The sequence below is a fragment of the Eulemur rufifrons genome, chromosome 8 (genome assembly GCF_041146395.1).
Source record: "Eulemur rufifrons isolate Redbay chromosome 8, OSU_ERuf_1, whole genome shotgun sequence".
Classification (NCBI taxonomy): Eukaryota; Metazoa; Chordata; class Mammalia; order Primates; family Lemuridae; genus Eulemur; species Eulemur rufifrons.
This window is the reverse complement of record NC_090990.1, coordinates 67,519,796-67,544,300: the sequence shown is the minus strand read 5'-3', so window position 1 is coordinate 67,544,300 and position 24,505 is coordinate 67,519,796. Positions and strand designations below refer to the sequence as shown.

The 24,505-nt window shown below is 35.0% G+C and overlaps 1 protein-coding gene across 2 annotated transcripts in view; it reads left to right on the top strand.

Annotated features, from left to right (window-relative positions):
- The window catches only part of COL24A1 (collagen type XXIV alpha 1 chain), a 331,682-nt gene that overhangs the window by 166,773 nt on the left and 140,404 nt on the right, over window positions 1–24,505 (top strand). For both annotated transcript variants that reach the window (XM_069478155.1, XM_069478156.1), the window contains exons 25-28: window positions 17,950–18,003; window positions 19,348–19,401; window positions 20,630–20,683; window positions 22,132–22,185. In XM_069478155.1, the coding sequence (XP_069334256.1) occupies window positions 17,950–18,003; window positions 19,348–19,401; window positions 20,630–20,683; window positions 22,132–22,185 (216 nt within the window). The remainder of the gene's footprint in view (window positions 1–17,949; window positions 18,004–19,347; window positions 19,402–20,629; window positions 20,684–22,131; window positions 22,186–24,505) is intronic.

Sequence of the window (24,505 nt, the reverse complement as noted above, 5' to 3'; positions counted from 1 at the left end):
TACATGATTGAATAATTTGGCAGGAGACATTTCTTATATTTTTCACCTGCGTTTTCACTTCTGTGCTCTTCATAGCACTCCCTGCACTTGTATTTAGAGAGTGGTTGTGGTCTGCAAATTTTCTAACTATGTGCTATCCATTTGAAAGTTTGGTTATTGCTCAGCTGTTGCCATTAAGTGATTTTCTGCTTTTGCAGCACCAATAATAATTAGCTTTAAAACTTTTATCTTTCACCATTAAATAGCCTCATGCATTTAACTTATTATAGGGAACAATTTCACAGATCTCTTCCACTGTGCTCTAAGAAATATAATAAGAAGGAATTCAGCTTCCCCAATACCAAATCTGTATTACTCAGGATTTTTCAGAGAGACAGAATCAAACAGATATGTGTATATATATAGATATATGAAAGGGGATTTATTTGGGGAATTGGCTCACGTTATTATGGTGATTGAGAAGTCCCATCATATGCTGTCTGCAAGCTGGAAATGCTGGGATACCAGTAGCATGGCTCAGTTCAAGCACAAAGGCCTTAGAACCAGGTGTAACTCTCAGTCGATGGCCAAGAGCCAGGGGGCTGCTGATGGAAGTCCTGGAGTCCAAAGGCTGGTGAGCCTGGAGTTCTTATGTCCAAGGCAGCAGAAAAGTCTGTCTGAGCTCTCAGAAAGAGCCCAATTCAACTTCTGTGTTTATTCTCCCCAGACCCCAGCCAGTTGAATGGTGCCCACCAACATTGAGAGATCTTCCCCACTTAGTCCACTCAGACTCACATACTAATCTCCTCTGGAAACTCTCACAGACACACCCAAAATAATGCTTTACCAGTTTTCTAGGTATTCCTTAATCTAGTCAAGTTGACACCTATAATTAAGTCCACAAGTCTACCCCTAGTCAACTTGGCGCCCAAACATATTTCCTGAAATAATTGCTTAATTTCCAAATAAGACAATAACAAAGTAATAGTTCCGCATAACATGATGCAGGTAACATGATGCAACTATCCTGCAAACAACCGAAAATGCACTAATCTCTTCCCAAAAATTCAGCTTTCAAGATTTCTACATTCAGAATTTTAATCTTTCCAGATTGTAATTTTTGGAATCTTAGACATTAGAAATTTTAGACTTGAGATTTTTATCTTTAGTTTCAACATTTGGGATTATGGCATTCAAGATTGTGTCTTTTGGTATTATGATTGGCACTGACTATAGAGATTACTAATTTACCCAAGAGTAGTCTGCAGTGTAGCAAAACCAGAACCCAAGCCCTCTAAAAACCAATAGGTACTAGAGAATTAATGAGTAACATCATACCCAATTTGGAAAGGCACAGAATGAAGCCAAGAACAGACCAGTCACTGAAGCCAAAACTGTGTAGGGTAGAAACTCAAAACTGGGCCGGGCGCGGTGGCTCACGCCTGTAATCCTAGCACTCTGGGAGGCCGAGACGGGTGGATCGCTGGAGGTCAGGAGTTCGAGACCAGCCTGAGCAAGAGTGAGACCCCGTCTCTACTAAAAATAGAAAGAAATTATATGGACAACTAAAATATATATATATACAAAAAATTAGCCGGGCATGGTGGCACATGCCTGTAGTCCCAGCTACTCGGGAGGCTGAGGCAGTAGGATCGCTTAAGCCCAGGAGTTTGAGGTTGCTGTGAGCTAGGCTGACGCCACGGCACTCACTCTAGCCAGGGCAACAGAGTGAGACTGTGTCTCAAAAAAAAAAAAAAAAAAAAAAAAAAAAAAAAAAAAAAAAAAAAAAAAAAAAAAAAAAAAAGAAACTCAAAACTGGCAGGAAGAAAACATACAAGAGGAGATCATAATGCAAGAAAGAAAGGAGAAATGTGGCCCAGTATGATTTTACTGTGGCAAACAATGTCTTCACCTTTCATGAGAGCTTTTCTGCAGCATATTTTAAAAATGCTGTCCTATACTTGAGCTCTAAAAAATGTCATATGTATCAATCAAGTGGTATTGAAAAGAACCATATTCCAACCGACTGGCAGACAACTTCAGAAGGATTTGTCATTACCTAAAGAGAGAAGAAATACAGTCTCTTGAGGACATCTTTTTCCCTCTGTGTTATCTTCTTTTATTTCCTTATTTTTTCATAACTTAAACAAGTAAACATCTTAACATCCCTATGGGTAAGTAAATTGTGGGAACTTGCACAATTTTAATATTTTAAACAGAAACAAGTACCAAATTTATGCAATGCATTCATTCTATATATATTTACTGAGCACCTACTGTGTGCCAAGTGTGGTGCTAGGCAATGAGATGAGCATGTAGATAAACATCAAGATGAATAGAACACAGCACCTACTCTCAAAGAGCTCACACAAGTTTAGAAGACAGATTTTAGGATTAAAGAAAACAAAAAGTAAGCTCTGAGATGTCACAAAGTCTGCCTCATACAGAATGGTCAGTAAATAGTTTCTTAGTGATACTGAAGATCCAGAGTCCTGGACACAGTTACCTCACTATGAAATAATAAAAGTATTCTAAATTTTAAAAAATTTACATTCCTTTTTCTTACCTGTCCAGAAGATTTTAAATGCCTTTTATAATAAATACCTGAGTGATTTTTGTCTCTCTTGTGGTTAAAATCATAGACCTTTAGAGCTGAAAAGTATGAGAGGAATTATCTAGTCCATCTTCTTTGCCTTTTAGAATTTAGAAAGGTAAGACCCAAACTGGTTTGATGGCTTGCTTCAGAATTGACGATATAAGCTGGAACTCAAATCTTTGGACTAGTTATCCACCATACCATGCTATTATCCTTTTTTTTAGGTAGAGAGATTTTGGGGAAAGGGAGGGTTAATGGGGGAATACATCAGATGGTAGATTTTCTCACTCTAATTTTGTCTTTAGATAGAATTCACAAAAATCACAATACCTGTGAGGTCTCCGTGGAATTAACACTTTATATGTGAATTAATTTAACACTTTATATGTGAAAAAATGTTCTGTGATTATAAGCACATATTCTCTGAGAGCAATCCTGCTAGTTATTAGAGTCTTAGAAAGAGCTTGCAATTCAAATGTTTTGCATCACAAGTGTCATAGCAAGAGAATTCCTCTTACATCTTATCCAACTTATTTAAAAAAAATTAATAAAAATCTAAGTTCAACCTAGATAGGTGGTAGCCTGTGCTGATATTCACATTATCACCTTTGATTTATTACCAGAGACTCATTCAAAAGGACAGAATATATGAAGAACATTGCCAGGCAAATTCAGCGCAGGCAATACAGCACAAGTTGCTTTTCTATTCTTGAGTTTCCCGTAACACAAGTGTGAGTAGAAGCATCTGTTGATTAGACATTCCAGGCATATCCTCTTGATCATTGCCAGACCTTCCTGATGCAAAACTTCATTCTGAACTTTTATTTTTGACTACATGTTTGATGCAAGGGAATAAGAGTCAAATAGTTGTTAGGGAAATGTCAGAGGCTGAAACCCCTATTTGGATACCGATCAGACCAGCTATATCTTTTAGGAACCCCGTATGGTTCCAAATGTCAAGAGCCTAAAAGGGAGAAACTGTGACCTATAAGTAGACTATTTTCTAATCAGGACTTTTAAAATCATGAAATGTTTGTCTATATTCTAAATTTAACAATATGAAACGTTGTACATTATAATATATGGTATGTTTGGCATATGTTATGCTCTCAAATATGTTTGCTGACTAAATGAATGAATTTATTTTGTGGCAATTTTTTACTCTCTAAAGTGTTAATGAATACAGGGTTTCTAGAAACTTGCTTTGTTATTCAGTTACCAGTTTTTGTGTATAGTTTATCTTCAATATTTAGAAATCTTAAATTAGTAAGGCAAATTATTGGCACACTCTTAGTTTCAAAGACTAATTCAGTAAGTAGATAGCCCAGGTGAATAATCATTATTTTTATTTATTTATATTGTTACTTCATGCCAGAAAAACAAATAAAGAGGGCAATATATCTACTGTGTTCAGTAAGTTTAGCATAATCTCTGTGCTACATCATTTCCTCATTCGGTTTATTTGAACTCCTTAGGCACTAGGTACTGGTATAGTGAAATTGTGTAAGTACACAACACAAGCACACCTCACATACTGAAACTGAAGTAGACTAGCACCTGGGTGGCCCATCTTGACACTCACCACAGTCTACACTTTGTGCTGCTTATATTCACTTCTTCATATCCTTTCAGGGAGATGCTCTTCTAGGATTCTAGTAGATTCTCTTCCTGAGGGAAACTTGGAAGAGGAATTAGTGGTAGAAATTATAGCCCCTAGCACTGCATCTATTAATAATTTTAGAACTACAAATGATATCGATCCTCTTTCTCTTCCTGATGACCAGGGCGAATTAACTGTGTCAATATGGTAACTCTTTTCCTTGCCTAGACACAGGGAACTTGAAGTGATCAAGAGATAGCTATAGCTACATTTCAGTGAGACTCTTACTGTGTTACTGGTGAAAATGTGTCCTCTTCAGGGACCAGAGCCTCTTTCCTTGCAGAGCTCACATTTTGTTGGGGATAGAAAGCACAGGGTTCTTCACTGGAACATTGGGAGTGATAGTAAGTGGAATGAATTTTGCTTCCACCCTTGGTTCCTTGATCCTTCAGTGTTTCCCATTAGAGACACAGTCGCATATAAATGTATTTGAGTCAATGTACATACTTTATCCAATAGGATGATGCCCAGTTCTCAAAAAGTATCACTTCCTAACTGTCACTTTAACTACACCTTCAGCAGGCCATTCTAATGTTCTGTCAAGTTGGAAGATTCTTGGTGTGATATGATGTGACAGTTAGATCCACTTCTGCACCTTATTTGCTATAAAATGGGTCGCCTGGTTGGACACGACATTTCTGGGATTCCGTATCGTTGATTAGACACCTTACAAGCCATAAGATAATTGAGGCCTGAGTATGGGAAAGGCAACCCATTCTCAAAGTATTATCCTTTTTGTTAGAATAAATGTTTGGCTTTTCCAGAATGAACTTGCCCCCAGTGGCTGGTTGGACTCCTTGAAAAATGGCTCCACAGTGCAGGCTTAATGTTGTTCTCTGTTGTTGGCAGTTGGGATAGTCTTAAATTAGCTTTGTTGAATGGGAACTTATGATGTCAGGCCCATGCATACCTTCTGTGTCTCCCATCATGCCCATTCTATTCACATGCCCAGTATCCAGCACTGAGGTGACTGATGACCAAGGCTTGCTGATGTCAACATTCTGAGTCATTCTGTCTTCCTCTGAGTACTTTTCCATGTTTGACCCTCTCTGGTAGGCATTGACATATGATACAGAGATCTTCACACTTGGTGCCCACTCCAGTATGTCCATCCATATTCCTCTTTCTCAAATCATCTCAGCCCCAGTCTTAAAATTGCTTCCTTTTAGGTGCCTAACCAACTGGCCAGGTCACTCACAAATGCCCGTTAGTCTGTACATATTCTAATCTCAAACCATCTCTCTTTCTCATAAGGTGGATGATCTGGTGCATATATAGCCCATCAGAATAGTCAGATATCGGGCAAAAATGGACAGATTTTTATACCCCTGCCATAGTCAGACTTTGGATGTAGATCTTTCTGCTGAGGACTAAATCTAGAAGGAATTGATTGCAGGGAAAATAAGATATTTCTTAAAAGGGGATGTGGGTGGCTTATCTCTGTTTCCAGCACAACTACCCTATCTAATTTGTTCATTCATTCATTCAACACATATTATTTAACTTCTGTATTCCAGGCAGTATGCTAGACATAAGGGATACAGTAACAGACAAGAAATCATCCCTGCTTTCCAGAGCATACTGACCAATGAACTGATAGTCACATCTTCCCAAATGGTGGATGAAGCACAAAGAGCTAAAGTAGCATGCTCCAAGTTACACTGTCAAAGAAATAACTTCTTAGTTTACTGATTTCATTTGAAAATAGGAGTGAAGTGATCCAAAGGTTAACTATTTGGAAACAGTAATGTGTTTATAAATAAATAAAGGATTCATTCATATTTGTCAAGTCATAGAATTACTCTCCAGTGAAAGAGTCTGAAGAAACACTATGAACAAAAAATCCCATAATATGCAGTATTCTTTTGACAGTTTACTTTCTTTGTATATATGGTCAACCCCATAAATTTTCTGCTATCCAATCTCCCCTCTAGATGTCTAAACCCTATGTTATTGTTCTTAGCCTTTTCCTCTTCTCAGTTTACATACTTTCTCTTTGGTGGCTCATTTATATAAACTTTGTATGAAAATGTTTTAAAACATTTTAGTTTCAACTAGCAAATAGTCTAATTTTATATCAGTTCTTAGTTAATAAGTAGACTGTAGTTACTTTAAAAAAAATAGAAGTAGAGCATTTAAAAGTTTTTACTGACTTTTAGAAAAAAATAATATTTCTTCTCAATTCTAATGAGTGATATATTATGCATAAGGCTTTTTGGCCTTCTGAATTTTTGCTCTAGTTAACAAAATTTTCAAGTAGACTATTACATATCCTATTTTGCAAAACGTGGAATGTTTTCAATAATTATATGGTTGCCAATCTCTTAAAACACAGCATATTCTGCCTAAGCACTTTGTCATGTTCTTTATTGTGTGTTAGATGTGAAATCAGGGTTTTGAAACCTTTTTTAATGAAAATTCTTGGTCACAAAAGTTATCTATTGTTAGTTGTTAGAAGTGAAGACTGTCACCTCAGTGACTGCTTTATATTTTCCTTAAATACCCAGTAGAAATGATTTGAGCTTTGTGGGCCATGTGGTCTCTGTCAAAACTGCTCAATTCTGCCTTCATGTTGAGAAAGCAAGCATAGACAATAGGTAAATAAACGGACATGGCTGCGTTCCAATGAGTTCCAGTGAAGCTGTTTACAACAATGGCATGCAGGGCCCTATTTGGCTGACTCCTGCTTTATCAAATATTCTATAGTATTTTCGCTTCTAGCATTTTTTTGCTATCTACTTTATATTTTAGTTATTAATTATTTCTAAGTTGACTAGTATAGTACCTTATTACATGATAGATAATAACTAATGAAATAGGAATGAAATTTTATGGATTTCATCTTTAGGATAATGTATGTTATTCCAACAACACTAATTTATGGTGTTCCTGAAGAAGTTTGTAACTTAAAAATAAATACAAGAAATTAAAGAAAAGTATTGGCAGGATTCAAAGTCTTTTTTTATTTTTTTTTTTTTTATTTTTTTTTTTTAAAACAATAGTTTCATATTTTTTCCCCACCCCCCCTTTCCCGAGTCAGCACCTTCAAGTGTTACCACTCCCCAAACGGTGCACAATGCACTCATTGTGTAGGCATACCCCCATCCCCTCCCCCACCCCCCACCTCAGTCTGATGTCCAATTGGTGTCGTTTCCAGATTTATATTTAGGTGATGATCAGGGAAACCAATTTTCTGGTGAGTACATGTGATGCTTGTTTTTCCATTCTTGGGATACTTCACTTAATATAATGGGTTCCAACTCTCTCCAGGAGAACCATAGAGATGTCATATCTTCATCATTCCTTATAGCTGAGTAATATTCCATGGTATACATATACCACAGTTTACTAATCCAGGATTCAAAGTCTTAATAAAAGGTCACATCAAGCTAAGAATACAATTTAGTCATTGTGATTGTTTTACAATATATCTACCAATTCTTTGATATTCCTCCCTCCAAAAGATGCAATGCGGACATTTTACTGTCTTTGAATGCGGAGTTGACCTAGTTACACATTTCTAATGAATAGAATATGGCATTAGTGACAGTTTGTGACTAGGTCATAAAGATGTTGCAGCTTCTTTCTTGCCCTTTCTCTTTCTTGGATCACTTGATTGGGGGAAGCTAACTGCCGTGTTGTCAGGCCCTGTGGAGAGGCCTGCATGGTGAGGAAGTGAGACCTCCTGCAAACAGCCTCCTCGGAAGTGGATTCTCTGGCCTCAGTCAAGCCTTCAGCAGTGCATGACTGCGACCTCATGAAAGGCACTGGGCCAGAACCTCCCATCTAATGCACTCTCGAATTCCTGGCCCACAGAAACTATGAGATAATATGTGTGTATTATTTTAAGTTACTAACTTTGGGGGATAATTTGTCTTGCAGCAATAGAGAATTAAAACTATAGTATAAATTTCAACATTTGTTTTGAAATGAGGAAGAGTAAATAGGAACAAAAACAGTAGTCATCCACATCTCTATCCTAAGGGTCCATAGGTAATAAATATGAATAAATTATAACCATTTTCACATGCACATAATTTGCCTTTGAGCACTTTAAAATTGAAAATATATTTTTGTCCTTGGTTTTCACTTGCATGTATGGTACTTAAGTGTTTCATGGAAAAAAAAGAGAACAAGTCACAGCACCATAATCTGTCCTTTTTAAAAGTGCTTCTGCTAAGAAGGAAGAGAAGATGATATGGCACCTTTGCCCAATACATGCCTCTCATCTGTGAATTCTATGACTCATGGAGCATTCCCAGTGCAGGAGAACTATCTAGGCATAGGGAGCTGGCTAGGTGATAGTCCTTGGGGAAAGATTAAACCTGCCAGCATGTTCTGTCTGTCACAGATGTGTTGGTTCCCAACCAATCACGACAGATTACGGCATAATATTAGGCTGTTAAAAAAATAATTTCTCGAAACAGAGTGAAAAAGTAGGTTTTGTATGAAGTTTCTTCTGTTCAGAAGGGTAAGTTTATATTGCAGATGAACTTTCTTTTATTTGGCTGACAGAGCAAAAATTAGGTTCTGAACAGAATAATTTTGCAAATATATCCTCAAGCAGTTATCATGCCTCCTCATTTTTGCTGCCAAGCTTCTTAAAAGAGTAGTCATATACAAGTTATTTTTCATTTTCTCTTCACCTATACACTCTTAACTCTTTGGCAAACATGTCCAAACACACAGAAGCTACTGAAATTATTCTTAGAGGTCACCATCAACCTTGTAATTGCCAAGTCCTGTGACTTTGTCTCAGTGCTTATCCTTCCTCACCCTTCCCCTTCCCACGTTACACAGATGTCTCTCTCCTTGAGACTTTCCTTTTTCTTAATTTTCTTTTCCCATTCCTGGTTTTCCTCCTATCTGACTCTTCCTTTTATTTTCTACCTCTTGCCTTCCGAGAATCTTCATTAAGATTCTCTCTTTGTATGATGTGGCAGCCCTTTCTTCCAAGGTCCCTGCATCTATTGAGCTTTGCAATGTCTCTGGCCTTATCCTTGGCATGATTTTTTTTTTTGATAGAAGTTTTTTATCTTTCGTGCACCTCAGCTGATCATGTGAATGGACAAGTATAATAGTTGGAAGAGCTGTACTGGTTTTACAGATTGCCTCCTAATGGTGTGACTTAAAGCAAACTGAGTGCTCATGACTTGCTGCTGACCTACCAGCCTCTACTACTGCAGTGAAAATAGTTTGGGAGAAACCAGGTTTTCCTGTTTTATAAGAAAGCACCACTTCACCTTGTCAATCTAAAAAGGAATGTCTGTGCTAATAAAAGGTTTCTCCTTCATCTTGAAGTCTGAAAAAAAAGCAAATGTCCAGGTATGGTGGCTCATGTCTGTCATCCCAGCACTTTGGGAGGAGGAGGCATGAGGATTGCTTGAGCAGGAGTTCGAGACTAGCCTGGGCAACATAGCAAGGCCGCTTCCCACCCCATCTCTATAAAATTTTTTTTTAAAAATTAGCCAGGTGCAGTGGCATATACTTGTAGTTACAGCTAGTTGGGAGGCTGAGGCAGGAGGATCACTTGAGCCTAGGAGCTCAAGTCTGCAGCAGTGAGCTATGAATTGAGCCACTGCACTCCATCCAGCATGGGCAACAGAGTCTCTTAAAAAAAAAAGATTCTCTCCTTGTTCCTATTTTACTATTACTTGTGTACTATTTCATTTTTATGATTTCAACAGTTGATTGTTCTGTGGAGACTCCAATTAATATTTCAGGGTAGAGTCTCTACTCTAAGAGCCACAGCTGTCCCATGGCTTAATTCGTCATCTTTCCTCTGACATTAGCTTTCCTTCTGAACTTAATGTTTATTTTAATAATGATACCGTTGTCCTCATAAGAGTCATTACACTTATCCCAGACTGCTACAGCAGCTTTTGTTTGTCTCATTTTCTACTTTTTCCCTTTTTTCACACATTAAACACAGTGATGTTAAATTACTATCCATTCAATATAGATAGGATTGCATTCCTCCTTTACTCAAAACTGACAATAATTCTTCTACAAACACACATTCTTCTGCAAGCACCACAAACACAAACTTAATAACTTGGCATGCAAAGCCTCAATAGTATATAACTGATATTTCTATCCCAGTCTATTCTCCTACACATATCCTTTATATCAAACAATCTGGATTAACTTTATGTTTGCCAAATGTTGTATCATTTGCTACCTCTTCTGCTCAAATCATTCCCTGTGCTTGGAATACACTTTCTCCATTTCATCTTGTGAACGTTTAGCCGTATTTCAGATACTGCCTTCTCTGTAAAACCCTTCCTTTTGTTCTCAATCCAGATATAATCTCCCCTGCCTTTGTGTTATATAGCATTTTTTTCTAACTTATAGAAAGTAAGCATTTTACCTTATTCCAATCCACTGGATTTTGAACTCCTAATTCTGTTTTACTCATTTTTATATCCTCTACAACTGTTAGTGGAGGACAAGTTACAGAGAACATGTAAGAACAAATAAGTGTTTACTTTTATTTTTTTCAGATTATTTTGCACTTATTGAAAAAGTTGATTTGCATTCTAAGCTAGAAATTAGTTCAGTGCACTTTTCTGACATTTTCGTTTATAAAGTTATTTCTGTGAGACTAACTTTTGAATAGACCAATTGAGCTAGATTACAAAGTTTATCAATTTCAGGTCAGCATACATTGTAATTCACTGTATTTTTAGGGTAACTCTAACTACTTTAATAATAAACCTAAAATTTCCTGTTGGCTTAACACAATAGACAGTTATTTCTGCCCACGTTAACTGTCCAATGCAGGTGTTCCTAAGTAGTTCTCCCCTATGAGGTGAGTAAGAATACCAGGCTCCTCCTTTCTTGTGGCATCCCCTGGTCATTAGTACAGGGGGTAAAAGACAGTGGAGAAAACCACCTTTTTCTCATGTAAATAAATAGCATAACTTATCAATTTCAAAATACACATTGCATTAATAAGCTTAGGCTAAAGTATGCTGCAGTAGGAAACAACCTCAAAATATCCGTGGATTACAACAATAAAGGGTTATTTTTCACTTGCACTCTATTCACTGTAAAATGGCTGTGGCTCTGACATCTGCCATCTGCATGCCAAGCCCCAGGCTTAAGGAGCAGTGTCTGTCTGAGATGTGATTAGTCTCACTGCAGAAGGAAAAAAAGAAACTGGCTTATAAAAAAAAAAAAAAAAGGTAGCACATGTCACTTCCACACACATTTTTATTTGGTCAAAGTTATATAGAGAATCCTGATGTTAGTAGGATGAAGGAATATGTTCCTCCCATGGTGCGGGCACTGCAAATTACTTGGCCAAGTCTGAAACCAATAGCACAGGGGTGTATAACCCTTCTACACAAAGGAGCAGAGAATTTTTTTTAAAATAATACAATTTACCACACCATTTTTTTCACATTTTAAAAATTGGAATATTTCTCACAATCAGTGGTGAATTATAGTTATTTGGAAGAATTTTTTTTCTTTTTAGAGGTACAAAAAATATCAGTGCCTCATAATCAATGACATCTTAGATTTAATAAAGTTTGGTAGGCTTCAACTTTAAAAGTAGTCTAATTCACCTGTTATTTTCAAGTAGAGGGACAATTTCAAATCGAAGAGTAATAAAGGCTTAAAGAATTAATATATTTAAAGCCTATATAGTTCAGATTCCTTCACCACTGATATAAAACTGTGCCAGCATGCTTATTTTCAGTCTGTAGTAGAGACAGCAATAAAACGTTAGAAAAAGTTGAGAGGAATTTGCAAAGGGGAAATAACAGACAAATAATCAATGGAATAGAATAGAAGCTTAGAAATAAGCCATGTATAAGATAAGAATGGTACCATAAACCAAATGGGGGAAAGAAATATTTAATATGTACAGTATTTGGAAAACTGGGTCACTATTTGAAAAAAAACAAAATTGATCCCTATCTTATACCATGTGAAAATTGGACTCCAGATGGATTAAAGATCTAAATAGAAATGTTAACAACAATAGAAAAAAATGCTCATTACTTAATGACATAAAAATAGAGAAAGCCTTCTTAAGATCAAAACAGTACAAATCATAAGGCAAAAACTGTTAGATGTGACTAACTTAAAATTAAGGATTTCTTGTCAGTGAAGGATGTCAAAAGTAATATCAAAGGTGATTGCTCACAAGAAGGAATTTAGAATATACAAGGAACGCAAAGGAAAGTCAGCAGGAGACCCGAGTAGGCATTTCTCAAAATAAGACATACAGATAGCCGACAGGTATATGAAAAAAATACTCAACACTCTAAACATGAGGGAAATGCAAATCAAAACCACAATGAGATGTCATCTTACCCCAGTTAGAATGGCTATTATTAAAAAGACAAAAAATAACAGATGCTGACGAGGATGTGGAGAAAAGGGAACTCTTAAACACTTAAACTCTTAAACACTCTTCCACTATTGATGGAAATGTATATCAGTATAGCCGCTATGGAAAACAGGATGGGGATTTCTCAAAAAACTAAAAATAGAACTACCATATCAGCCAGCAATCCCACTACTGGGCATTTATCCAAAGGAAAGAAAAGCAGTATATCAGAGAGATACCTGCACGCCCATCTTTATTGTAGCACTATTCACAATAGCAAAGATATGCAGTCAACCTCAGTGTCCATCACAGGACAAATGGATAAAGAAAATGTGATATATATATATATATATACACACACACACAATCAAACACTATATGGCTATTAACAAATGAAATCTTGTCACTTGCAGCAACATGGTTAGAACTGGAGGTCGTTATGTTAATTGAAATAAACCAAGCACAAAAGATAAATATTGCATGTTCTCACTCATGTGGGAGTTAAAAGAGTTGATCTCATAGAGGTAGAGAGTAGAAAGATAGCTACCAGAGGCTGAAAAGTGTGTGTGTTAGGGGATGGTGGGAGGGGATGAAGAGAGTTCAGTTAATGGATACAAACATACAGTTAGAGAGAAGGAATAAGTTCTAATGTTCAATAGCAGAGTGGGGTGACTGTTTAACAACAGTGTATTGTATATTTCAAAATCACTAGCAGAGAGTACTTGAAATGTTCCTAGCACATAGAAATGATAAATACTCAAGATGATGGATACCCTAATTACCCTAACTTGATCATTGTACCTTCTATGCATGTAACAAAATATCATATGTGACCCATAAATATGTGCAAATATTATATAAGAAAACATAAAAAAGAACTACACAGAAAAACTCCAAAAGGCTAAAAAGTGTATGAAGAGTTCAGACTCGTTAGTTATCAGAAAAATGCAAATTAAAATAATAATGAACTACCACTCTATACACAGTCTGAAGCCATTATCTTAATGTTATATATATAATCCCCATGTGTGTTTTATACCACCAAGAAATTAAACTATTTGTGTTTTAAAATTTTGCACAAAATGGTATCATAATGATGTTTCCATTTGAAAATGATTTATACTTTTTTCTCATTCAATATTATATTTTTGAAAGGTTTATTCATGTTGATATATGTAGATCTGGTCTATTTATTGGCCTTTTTGTTCTATTCAGGCCCTCAACGAATTGGATAATGCCCACCCACTGGGGAGGGCAATCCAATCTGCTTTATTCAGCTGATCTATCTAATCTCATCCAGAAATACCACACACCCAGAAATAATGTTTAACTAAATATCTGGGCACTCTGTGACCCAGTCACATTGACACATAAAATTAAGCATCACAAGTCTCTGCCTTGTCAATTTGACACCCAAATGCATCTCCTTAAACTGTACTTAATATCCAAATAAAGACAATAACAAGGTCATAATTCAGCCTAATTTGATAACAACTATCCTAAATACAACCCAAAACTCACTAACCTCTTCTCCACAAAAGGTGGTAAAGTCCTCGAGTGATGTTTATTTACTCTTCTTCTTTATATCCCATAACTTAAATACCATGATGTAAACTTAACAATACTTAAATACTATGATATAAGGTCAATATATCTCGTGATAAGGAATGAGAAGGAAAAAAAGCAAAGATATTTGCTACACACACACAAATGTATTCATAACAAAATAATGAGGAAATACTAATGACAATTGCAGTCTTCATTTCTGTAACTGATCATGTACTCATAACCGGTATTTAAAACTACCTTCTCCACTACACATTCTGTATTCTCTTTGCCTTCAGTAAGCACCTCAGCTACTTGAGTTCTTTACCTGGTAGGGTATGATGAACCGAGTGCTTTTATCTCCCGCTGCAAATTCATATGTTGAAATCCTAACCTCGGATGTGATGGTATTGGGAGGTGGAGGCTCTAGAAGGTGATTAGGTCACGAGGGCTCTGCCACCTATGAACAAGGGAGCAGACCCTCACCAGACACTGAATCTGCTGGTACCTTGATCTTAGACTTCTAACCCTCCAGAACTGTGAGAAATAAAGGTTTGTTGTTAAAACCACCCAGCCTGTAGTATATTTGTTATAATATCCTGACTATGACATGAGATGACCCAAACCTTCATTCCTGAAGGGTCAGGGCAACTAGTAGTCCTGCCTGAATTGGGTTGTTGTAATTTTCCATTGACCTTGATCACAGAGTATGGTGATATTGAGACACCCTAAGGGATCTCCTGTATTCTAGACATACTCTTCCTTATCTCCATACTCTTCCTTATCTACTACTGAAGCAGTAGTCCAGTTTCCCCATGGTTGTCAGAATCAATCAATCTAGCCAACACAGTAACTTCCTTCTTTGCTTGTTGACTCAGGGGCATAAGGAACCCAAAGTGGCTGGATGGCAGTCTTAACTTCCAGTTTAGTGAGAATTGTTGTGCCTCCTGGTAGAAGTATTCCTTCCTCAGGACCTAAGACCTCAACTCTGGTGACAGACAATAACGTCACCAGAACAGGAAAAAGAAATTCTAGTGGGTCATTAGGAGTGGTGGTGAGTGATACTACTGCCATTTCCACCCCTTGATTCCTGGACCCAAGAATCCTGGCTATAGGAGAAAGAGTACCATATATCAGATGCTGATTCAAAGCATTTATAGCCTTCTGGAAAAACCTTTCCCCAGTCCTGCAAGGTATTGCCACTAGCTGGCATTGTAACCAAATCTTCAAAGGTCCATTCCACCATTCTATCAAACCAACTGTCTCAAGATGGTAGATAACATAGTATTAATAAGACCAGTGAATTCCATGAGCATGAGCATTTATCATTGATTGCCTCGGAAAGAAAGTTTCAGTCTCTTAAATTTAAACACCACAGAAATGAATTATTAGACCACTTCCAAGTGGATATAAGTAATAAAATTAGCATAGTGTTTAAGAGTATAGATCAGTGCTGTCCAACAGAAATATAATGCAATTTACAAATGCAAGACACACATGTATTATAACTTTAAATTTTGTAGTAGCCACATTAGAAAAGGTAAAAAAGAAAGAGGTGATACTGATTTTAGTAATTTTCATTTAAAGCACTATCATTTTAATATGTAATGTATGTAAATAACCATTAACTAGATATTTTGCATTCATGTAATAATTCTTCAAAATATGGTGTCTTTTGCATTTACAGTAGGTGTCAATTTGTATTAGCCACCTATTACATGCTCCATGCATTAACTTCAATTAGCTACAACACAGCAAGCCATATTTTCATGAGTCAGTGATTTCTATATGCTAATATATATAATTAATTATAGGAGAATCTATCTAAGCAATGTCTTTGGTAGACATTGGAAAAACAATTTCTTTCGTCTCTGAATAAAAGTAGCAAATAAACTTCCTTATAATTTAAGGGTCAGAAAAGGGATTATGCTCTTATTGTAAAGTCTGTTCTATGATATTCCCTTTGGTTTCTATGCTGCTTGAAGGAGGAATGATAGACATAGACAAAGGTGGATAAACCCTAATCCTCGTTCACTCTGAAGCAGTGTTGCTGATTGCCTTCTTTCACTTCTTCCAGCACATCAAATCCATTCCTTACTCAAACTATTTATTATGCCTAAAATACCCTCCCTTCTTCATCTCGCTGCCTGGCCTCCTCTTACTCTTCAGGTTTCAGATTAAATGTCAGGTTTCATCCTTCCCTGACCAACTTTGCTAAAATAAGTCTTCTCTTTTATTCTCCACTTCATTAGCATAGTCATTTTCTTCGTGAGCTTATTTCACAATTTGTAATTATTTAATTTTTAATTTAGTTGTTTTTGTCTCTGTTACAAGACTTTTTGCCTCATAAGGTCAGGGCTTAAATCTATCTTGCTCACTAATGAAATCTCACCAGCCATCACAGTGCCCTATACAGAGTAGGCACCAAATATTAGTATTTCTTGAGTGAATGAATGAATGATAGGCATGTATCATTCCCTCCTGTATTTAGGGGCTTTCAAAGAAGGAAGTCACAGAAATGATTTCTTAAACAATATGTTCACATCAAACAGCTATGAAAACTGCAGGGTTGGCCGGGCGCGGTGGCTCACGCCTGTAATCCTAGCACTCTGGGAGGCCGAGGCGGGTGGATCACTCGAGGTCAGGAGTTCGAGACCAGCCTGAGCAAGAGTGAGACCCCGTCTCTACTAAAAATAGAAAGAAATTATATGGACAACTAAAATATATATATACAAAAAAATTAGCCGGGCATGGTGGCTCATGCCTGTAGTCCCAGCTACTCGGGAGGCTGAGGCAGTAGGATCGCTTAAGCCCAGGAGTTTGAGGTTGCTGTGAGCTAGGCTGACGCCACGGCACTTACTCTAGCCTGGGCAACAGAGTGAGACTCTGTCTCAAAAAAAAAAAAAAAAAGAAAACTGCAGGGTTTTTTTTTTTTTTAACAACTTTATTGAGATATAGTTTACATAGGATAAGGTTCACCCATTTAAAGTATAGAATTCAATATTTTTATTATATTTACAGAATTGTGCAGCTATCACTCTATTCCAATTTTCGAACATTATCATCACCATAGAGAAACCCCATGCCCACTAGCAGTCATTCCACATTGCCTTTTCCAGCCTTACTCAATGGTCATTTGCAGAGATTCACATAAACACATAGACCAATGGAATAGAATAGAGAGCCCAGAAATAAAACCACACATATATGGCCAACTACTCTGTGACAAAGGCACCTTGGGGAAAGGACAATCTCTTCAATAAATGGTGTTTGAAAAATTGAATATTTACATATAAAATATTGAAATTAGACCCTTAGAAAATACACAAAATCAACTCAAAATGTATTAAAGACTTAAATATAAGAACTGAAACCATAAAATTCCTAGGAAAAAAACATGGGGGAAATGCTATTTGACAGTGATATTGGCAGTGGTTTTTGGTTATGACCTCATAAGCACTGGCAAAAAAAGCAAAAATAGACAAATGAGATGGCATCAAACTAAAAAGTATCCTGCAGGGTTTTTTTTTTTTTAATAACATCCAGTAGATTTCCGGTTTCACAAGGACAGAGACTGTTCGGATTTAAAACTCATTGCCTCCCTGCATAGTGCCTGTCTCATATTAGGCACTCATATTTTCTGTTGATTGAATAAATTAATTTTGATATGAAGCCCATAGACTATGTACTTTTACTAGGAGAATTTTACTCCAATATAAAATTTACTCCAATATAAAATTTAGGATGAGTTAGAAAGAAACAGTGATTATAAGTGATTTAAGACCAACGAAATGTATGTGTATTTTCTGTTACATTTTTTCCTAAAAGGGACCTGTCGGTTTACCTGGAGAAGTTGGAATAACTGGAAGCATTGGTGAAAAGGTAATTTCTTACATCATTTTGTTTTACAGTAATAATTCTAGGCTAAATTCAAAGGAGAGACTTTCACATGGTGTTTTATGTTTATTAGAAATCATTCATAACTTTAGCACATTATGTATATTGAATCTTTTAAGTATATTGAAATATAGCTAATAGCATGTATGTTTCTAATTTTTAAAGGGCATAGTGCTGTTTGGCTATAAAGATGTGGTCTGAAGAGAAAAGAAACAGTCTAGGTTTATGACTAGAAATATTATTTAAATCTACTTTATGAAAGCAAACCCTCTATAGGAAGCAGATTTAAAAGAGAAGAATAAGTTATCATTTTACCTTCCTCTCTCTCCTGTCTCATGTATTATATACCTGTTCCTATTCCCATTCTTGCTCTTTTCTTGGTCTAAATTATTCTGTCCCCCTTCTATCTATTTAGTCAAAACCAAACTTGGACTCAGCTAAATTCCCATCCCCTCTGCGAAGTCTCCCCAGACTCCTCTAATCCTTCCTTTCTTCCCTTCCTAGACTTAGCACAAGTATCACACTGTTCAAAACTTAATCGTCCTCCAATTGTTTTATCTCTGTTAATATTATATCTGCAGTTACTTTAGGGTAGAATCTAAGTGAAGTTATTTTATATCTCTCCTAACTCCCTCTTAGTACATTCAAAGTGCTGAATATATACTTACAGATTTTTTATTAACAATGTAACAAAATATATGAATTCAGTTCAAAAAATTTAGATAGTTTTATAATATTTTCATTCCAATTTAGTTATTTCTATGCTGGGTTAAATCTTCTACACTAAGATGTTGACAATCCTGAGAATTTTCATGTGAATCAGTTTAGTCTTTTTAATCTGCTATGGTAGATTTGATTATCATGATCTCCCAGAATTATTTCTGGGGAACTTAATTGGGATAGACAGATTATAGAAATAAATTTCTTCCAGTGGTTATACAGATTACTTAGTTTTTCAATATGCTTTAATACATTCACTATTCTCATATTTTATGTCTCATCAAATTGTGTTTCTACTTACAAAATTTTAGCATATGATACATGCTCAATTTTAAGTTGTTTATCCATACTTTATATTTTCTTAATTTTATAATAACAAGACTTTTAGTATTTTTCCCTTGAAAAACATCTTAAGAGAATGTTTATTGTACTACAAGTCTAGCGATTTTAGGGTAAAAATGCAAAATTCAGAAATTTAAAAAGTATTGGAAATTAGGATGAAATATGAATGTAAGGTATGATTCTGACAGTTTTCCATTCTAAGCTTAGCCCAGTTATGACTAATTAACATGCCTCAATGGTCCTCTTTTTTCTTTGTTGTTTTAAAAGGGAGAACGTGGAGGTCCAGGCCCACTAGGTCCCCAAGGGGAAAAGGGCATTATGGTAAGAGCTCAGTGATTTTAAAAATATGTTTCCAAAGACCATAATAAAGTTAAGGTATTCCAGAGGTGAAATTGCCTTGACTAGGATTTAAGTAAGTGAAAAATGCTTTTTTATAAGAAATTTCTATTGGAATTTTCTAAGTGGTTTAATTCTTGGAATGCTATATAGTACTAAGACACTAAAAAGCATGCAAATGAGATGGCTTAGTTAAATGATTCTATTGTTTTAGGAAAAGAATTAAAATACCATAAATGATCTAAAACAGATGCAGAAGAAAAATCAATTGTAATTCTACTTATTCTTCTACAAACTATAGTTTATATGGCACATACCATCATTGCCACTTTTCCATGAGTTTGTGGTCAGATGTAATTTTTTGCCATAGAGAGGTCAGAACTCAGAATTCATCTCACTCTCCTGTATCTTTAAGATAGGAATAGATGACAAATTTTATATCTGAGTTGCATTTTTTTAGTTTATTAAATCATTTCTAAGTGTGGTAGGAGCTAGAATAAATGATTATTACCAATAAGATAATCTTTCTTTCATAAAATACATTGTAATGGATATGGTAGCCTATAATACTATCTACAAATTCATTTTACCTAAGTTATTCTTTAGTTTTAACTTCTATATTTTCAGAAAATCTCTGTAAGTTGTTTTTAGTTATCTCCTGTTGCTGTCAACTAGGAAATTTAACATACCCATAAGACTAATCAATTTTAGGAATCGTTACTTCCTAAGGCATTTTCTGAATCAGCATTAATATCATAAAGTACGTGGGCCTTCTAAAATTTTACATGCTAAAATATTTGTACACATTCATATTCCTTGGTTATAGAATTCCCTGACCTCTCTAAAAATTATATGGTCTCATAATTTATATAACAGCATATATTCATGTATAAGATAATATAACCTACAAAAAGATGAAATCAATGTTCTCTTCTCAATAAGCTGTAGTATGTGATTTTAGCTAGCAATTTTCATTTCTAGACAAAGACATTCTAATAAATGGAAATCCAGCTTCTATACAGTCATTTTTTTTTTATTTCTATGTTCTATCAGCAGAACAATTCCTGCGACCTTTCACATCTTGGATAGGAAAGGGAGAGATTGTCAAATTATCCCTTTTCATTAGTATTTATAAATTACTGGTTTCTCTTCAATGAAAATAATTAAGTGCAATTGAGATTTTCATGTCTTTTGTATTTTATTTAAACCATAGGGATATCCAGGTCCTCCTGGGGTTCCAGGACCCATGGGTCCATTGGGATTACCTGTAAGTACAGGAAAGATTTTATGATCTCTTCTAGAATATCTATTTTAATTTAAATCGATCAATTTTGTTGAACAAAAACAAAATTTTTTTGTTTTCATGCAGAGTAAATCATGTATAAACTAGTAAAGACTGATTCATGCCCAAACTGTACAAAACACTCAGGAATATGTCATGGTATCTTGAACTTTCTCACTTCTACTTGGTATATTAACCAATGTCAGTTCTGCAACCTAAACTAAACAACATTTAAACTTTCTTTTGAATAACCACATATAAGAAAATAGGGATATGTAACCAAAACATTTGTACCCCGATAATACTCTGAAATAAAAAAAAAGAAAATAGAGTTAGTTATCAAGATTAGAAGTGAGATCAATTTAATAAACAAATTATAAATTCCAACATATTTTTCTTAGAAATTTGCAAATATTCTTATACAACCAGATAAAATTTGTAGAAAATATACTTTATTAAATAAAAATTGAGTATTGAAAATGCTCCATTTTTTGTTTACAGAAAGATAATGAAACCTTGCCCCTAAATATTGCTTATCAAAATTTGACAGCTATTGTAAACATAAATATGAAAAAGATACATACCCTTTGGGATATGTATCAGCCTTCAGGATATCCTGAGCAGAACTTTTCATATCAGAAATGCTTTATGCTAAGTTTCATAAAGCTTCTGTTTTAAAAATAATTCAAATTTTCCAGTATATTCATAGACATGTTGTTGGCTTCCAGAATGAAGAAGACTGGTCCAGGGCATAACTGCCAATCTCTTTATTTACATAAAATAATAAATAAATTTGAAATCCTAAAATAACTTTGTTTTTATCTGCCTAATGTTCATAAATAAATTTTGTTTTCCAATTGAGCCTTGATTGAAGACTATAGGTATAAAATAATTCATTATAATTGACTTAATAATAAATACCATCTTAATCTCCATTGCAAGCTATTTTTTGTGGCATATTAATTTGAAACATTTTATGGCATTTTTCATGATAACAGAAAAAAATCCATTTTTATGTGATAGGATTGTCATAAATGTCTAGAATAACGGTAAGGAAATTTCACGGAGATAGCCATTGCTTCTTTGATGAGTCAGGCATATTAGACTGGTCTGACTGGCTGAGTGGGTATCTCCTTCCTGCGTTACTCCATATATGTTCTACCCCAAAACTACTTGGTCAGTAAATATTAAAAGCTTTCCATTTTTTGTTCAGGGTATTCACACTCAGAAATGACATTTCTCCAAATAATAGAATATTTCAAAAGCAGAATATTGAGGGAAGAAGGTGTGATTTAAAGCATATTTTTTAAGAAACCTAGTCAATATAATTTTAAGAATTCCCAAGGGGAATTACTTATAAGAAAGTGTATGACTACTATTCTGATAACATTCTTGTGAATTTTATAACTGATTTTTAAATTTGCAACATGTAGGGTCATGCGGGGGCAAGAGGACCACCAGGGAGTCAAGGTCCTAAAGGACAAAGAGTAAGTAACCTAATGAAAGAAGTACGTTAACCTAAAAAAAAAAAAAAAATCATTTCAAGAATAGTGATAAATGTTCAACAAAAATAGCATCATGCCTCCTAAAATTGTGCTTAGAAATTGTCAGGTTTTTTTCCTTGTTTTCATTGTATTAGATGAAATACCTACATTAATTGAAATAGGACTAATAATCATTTGTATTTATAAAATCATATTTTTCCATTTTAATTTTTACATATATCACTAACTCATACAGAATTCTTTTTATTATTCCCAATCTCTAATTCCATTCTTTTTGGGGAATTATAAATGTGAAGATCTTTAAATAAATTATTTTTCTACTCACAATGGACTTACATAACAAGAGAAAGTAACATCATGACAAAATAAGAGCACTAAGAAATGGAACAAAGATACAAAGGATGAATAAGGGTTTATTAATTTTAAATCAGAGGAATACTCATTTTCTAATACTTATACATACAGAATTAAAAGAAATATTTTCATTTAAGTTGTCTCTTTAACATTAAATCCTCTTTTCCCTTTAAAGAAATAAGAAACACTATTTATTGCATGCCTGTCACATGCCAGGCACTTTTAAATATATTATCTCACTTAATACTCAAAACCACCCCAGGAAGGAGAAGTGTTATAGCTCAGGTATTATAGTTGAGGAAACCAGGGCTCAAAGAGTTTCAATGTATAGGCTGTAGACACAGAGAAATGGCATAACCAATATTCAAGCCTTAGTGTATCTGATTCCAAAGCCTGTGCTTATTCAATACCACGTGGAATGTTAAGGAGTATTTTTTAATTAATTTGAATATGTGGTGTTTAAGAATTCTGTTTTGTGACTTGGCCTTACTTTGATTTAAATAGAACTAGTGAAGAAAATACTTTAAAATTCTAAAAACATGTCCTCTACCTAATAATGGTAAAAAAAAAAAAAAAAGAAAAAAAAAAAAAAAAAACTCTGCAGTCTTCCAGTTGGCAAATGGGAAAAGAGTATTATAAATTCCCAGTTTGAAATAAGACTGTAATTTCATGTCCTATGTTTTAGGTGAAGATTGAAGAAAGAGAGCAAATTTGTCTTTATTATTATTTCTTTTCTGAAAAAGCATTTTCTGTCCTGGATTATAGATTTACAGTTTTACCCTGATGGCCACATCAATTTTAAAAATAAGATTTATAATAAAAAATAACAGCTGATGATCTATACTCAAACTATCATTTAGTGGTTTGTGCCCTGCCAGCATTCAATATTTGGTCAGGTCAAATATGTTTATGCAACTTTGTATTAGTCATAGTGGGAAAGTTCAACCAGTTTTGTGACAGGTGAAAAAAAAGAAGAAATACTTATTTGTGCCTTTTGTTAATTAAGTAATTTAGGTCTTACTGACACAGGCAGAAACCATGTATCTAAGCAGAGTCTTTTCCTGAATTATTTGTGCTATCTCATAAATCATACAGAAAGTTCATTTGTTCTGCAGTTTTCTAACCTGACCATGATCCCTGTGTAGATTATTACTCTTTCTTGATATATCACTTTGTCCTCAACTCCCACTTCCCTAAGGATCACTTTTCCTCTCATCCTCCAAATACATATTACTGATTCTTTCCCAAAATTGCTGCTCATAATTTTAAAAATTTTACCTCGTAGTTTCTGAATAAGGAAGCTTTGTTTAGAAGTAAGGGCTTTGTTTAGAGGGAAAAAAAGAGCTTTCTTTACTAGGTGAATAGTTCAGGCAACCAATGGGCATTGGGAGTACAAAAAATGAACTGAAGACCAGAATATTTAAGAAAGAATATAGTATCAGGAACTTCCATTGTGGTAGCCCTCTGGTATCTTCCTGTTTCTATCCTCTTCTCTCTTCAATCCATCCTCCACTAGGGCTGTGATCCCAATACAGGAGATATGACACACAAAGCAAAGTTAACCTCATCTTCCTTCTTGCTCTTGAATTGGGTCTTTGATCAGGAAACACCTTTAAGTTTTGCACTTTTTCTCTAGAGGGTTGGTGTAGAGGCATACAACTGAGTAACTCTTTATTCTGACTATGCTGCTCAAGATTTAAATGGGAAGGAAAGATTTAAATACCTATATTGGTAATATGTAACATTTTAAAGTTCTCTGTGGAAGAATTAAAATAGATCTGACTATAAATTCTGAAATTTGGCCCCTTCAAGGAAATGCATACCATGCAGGGGAAAGCAGTCATCAGTATTTGCCTTCACATTCAATGCCAGTAGTACCTGAAACACTCCGATTGATAAGGCAAAACGGTTTCTTCCCCGGAAATAAAGTTTATAACAAGAATAGAAT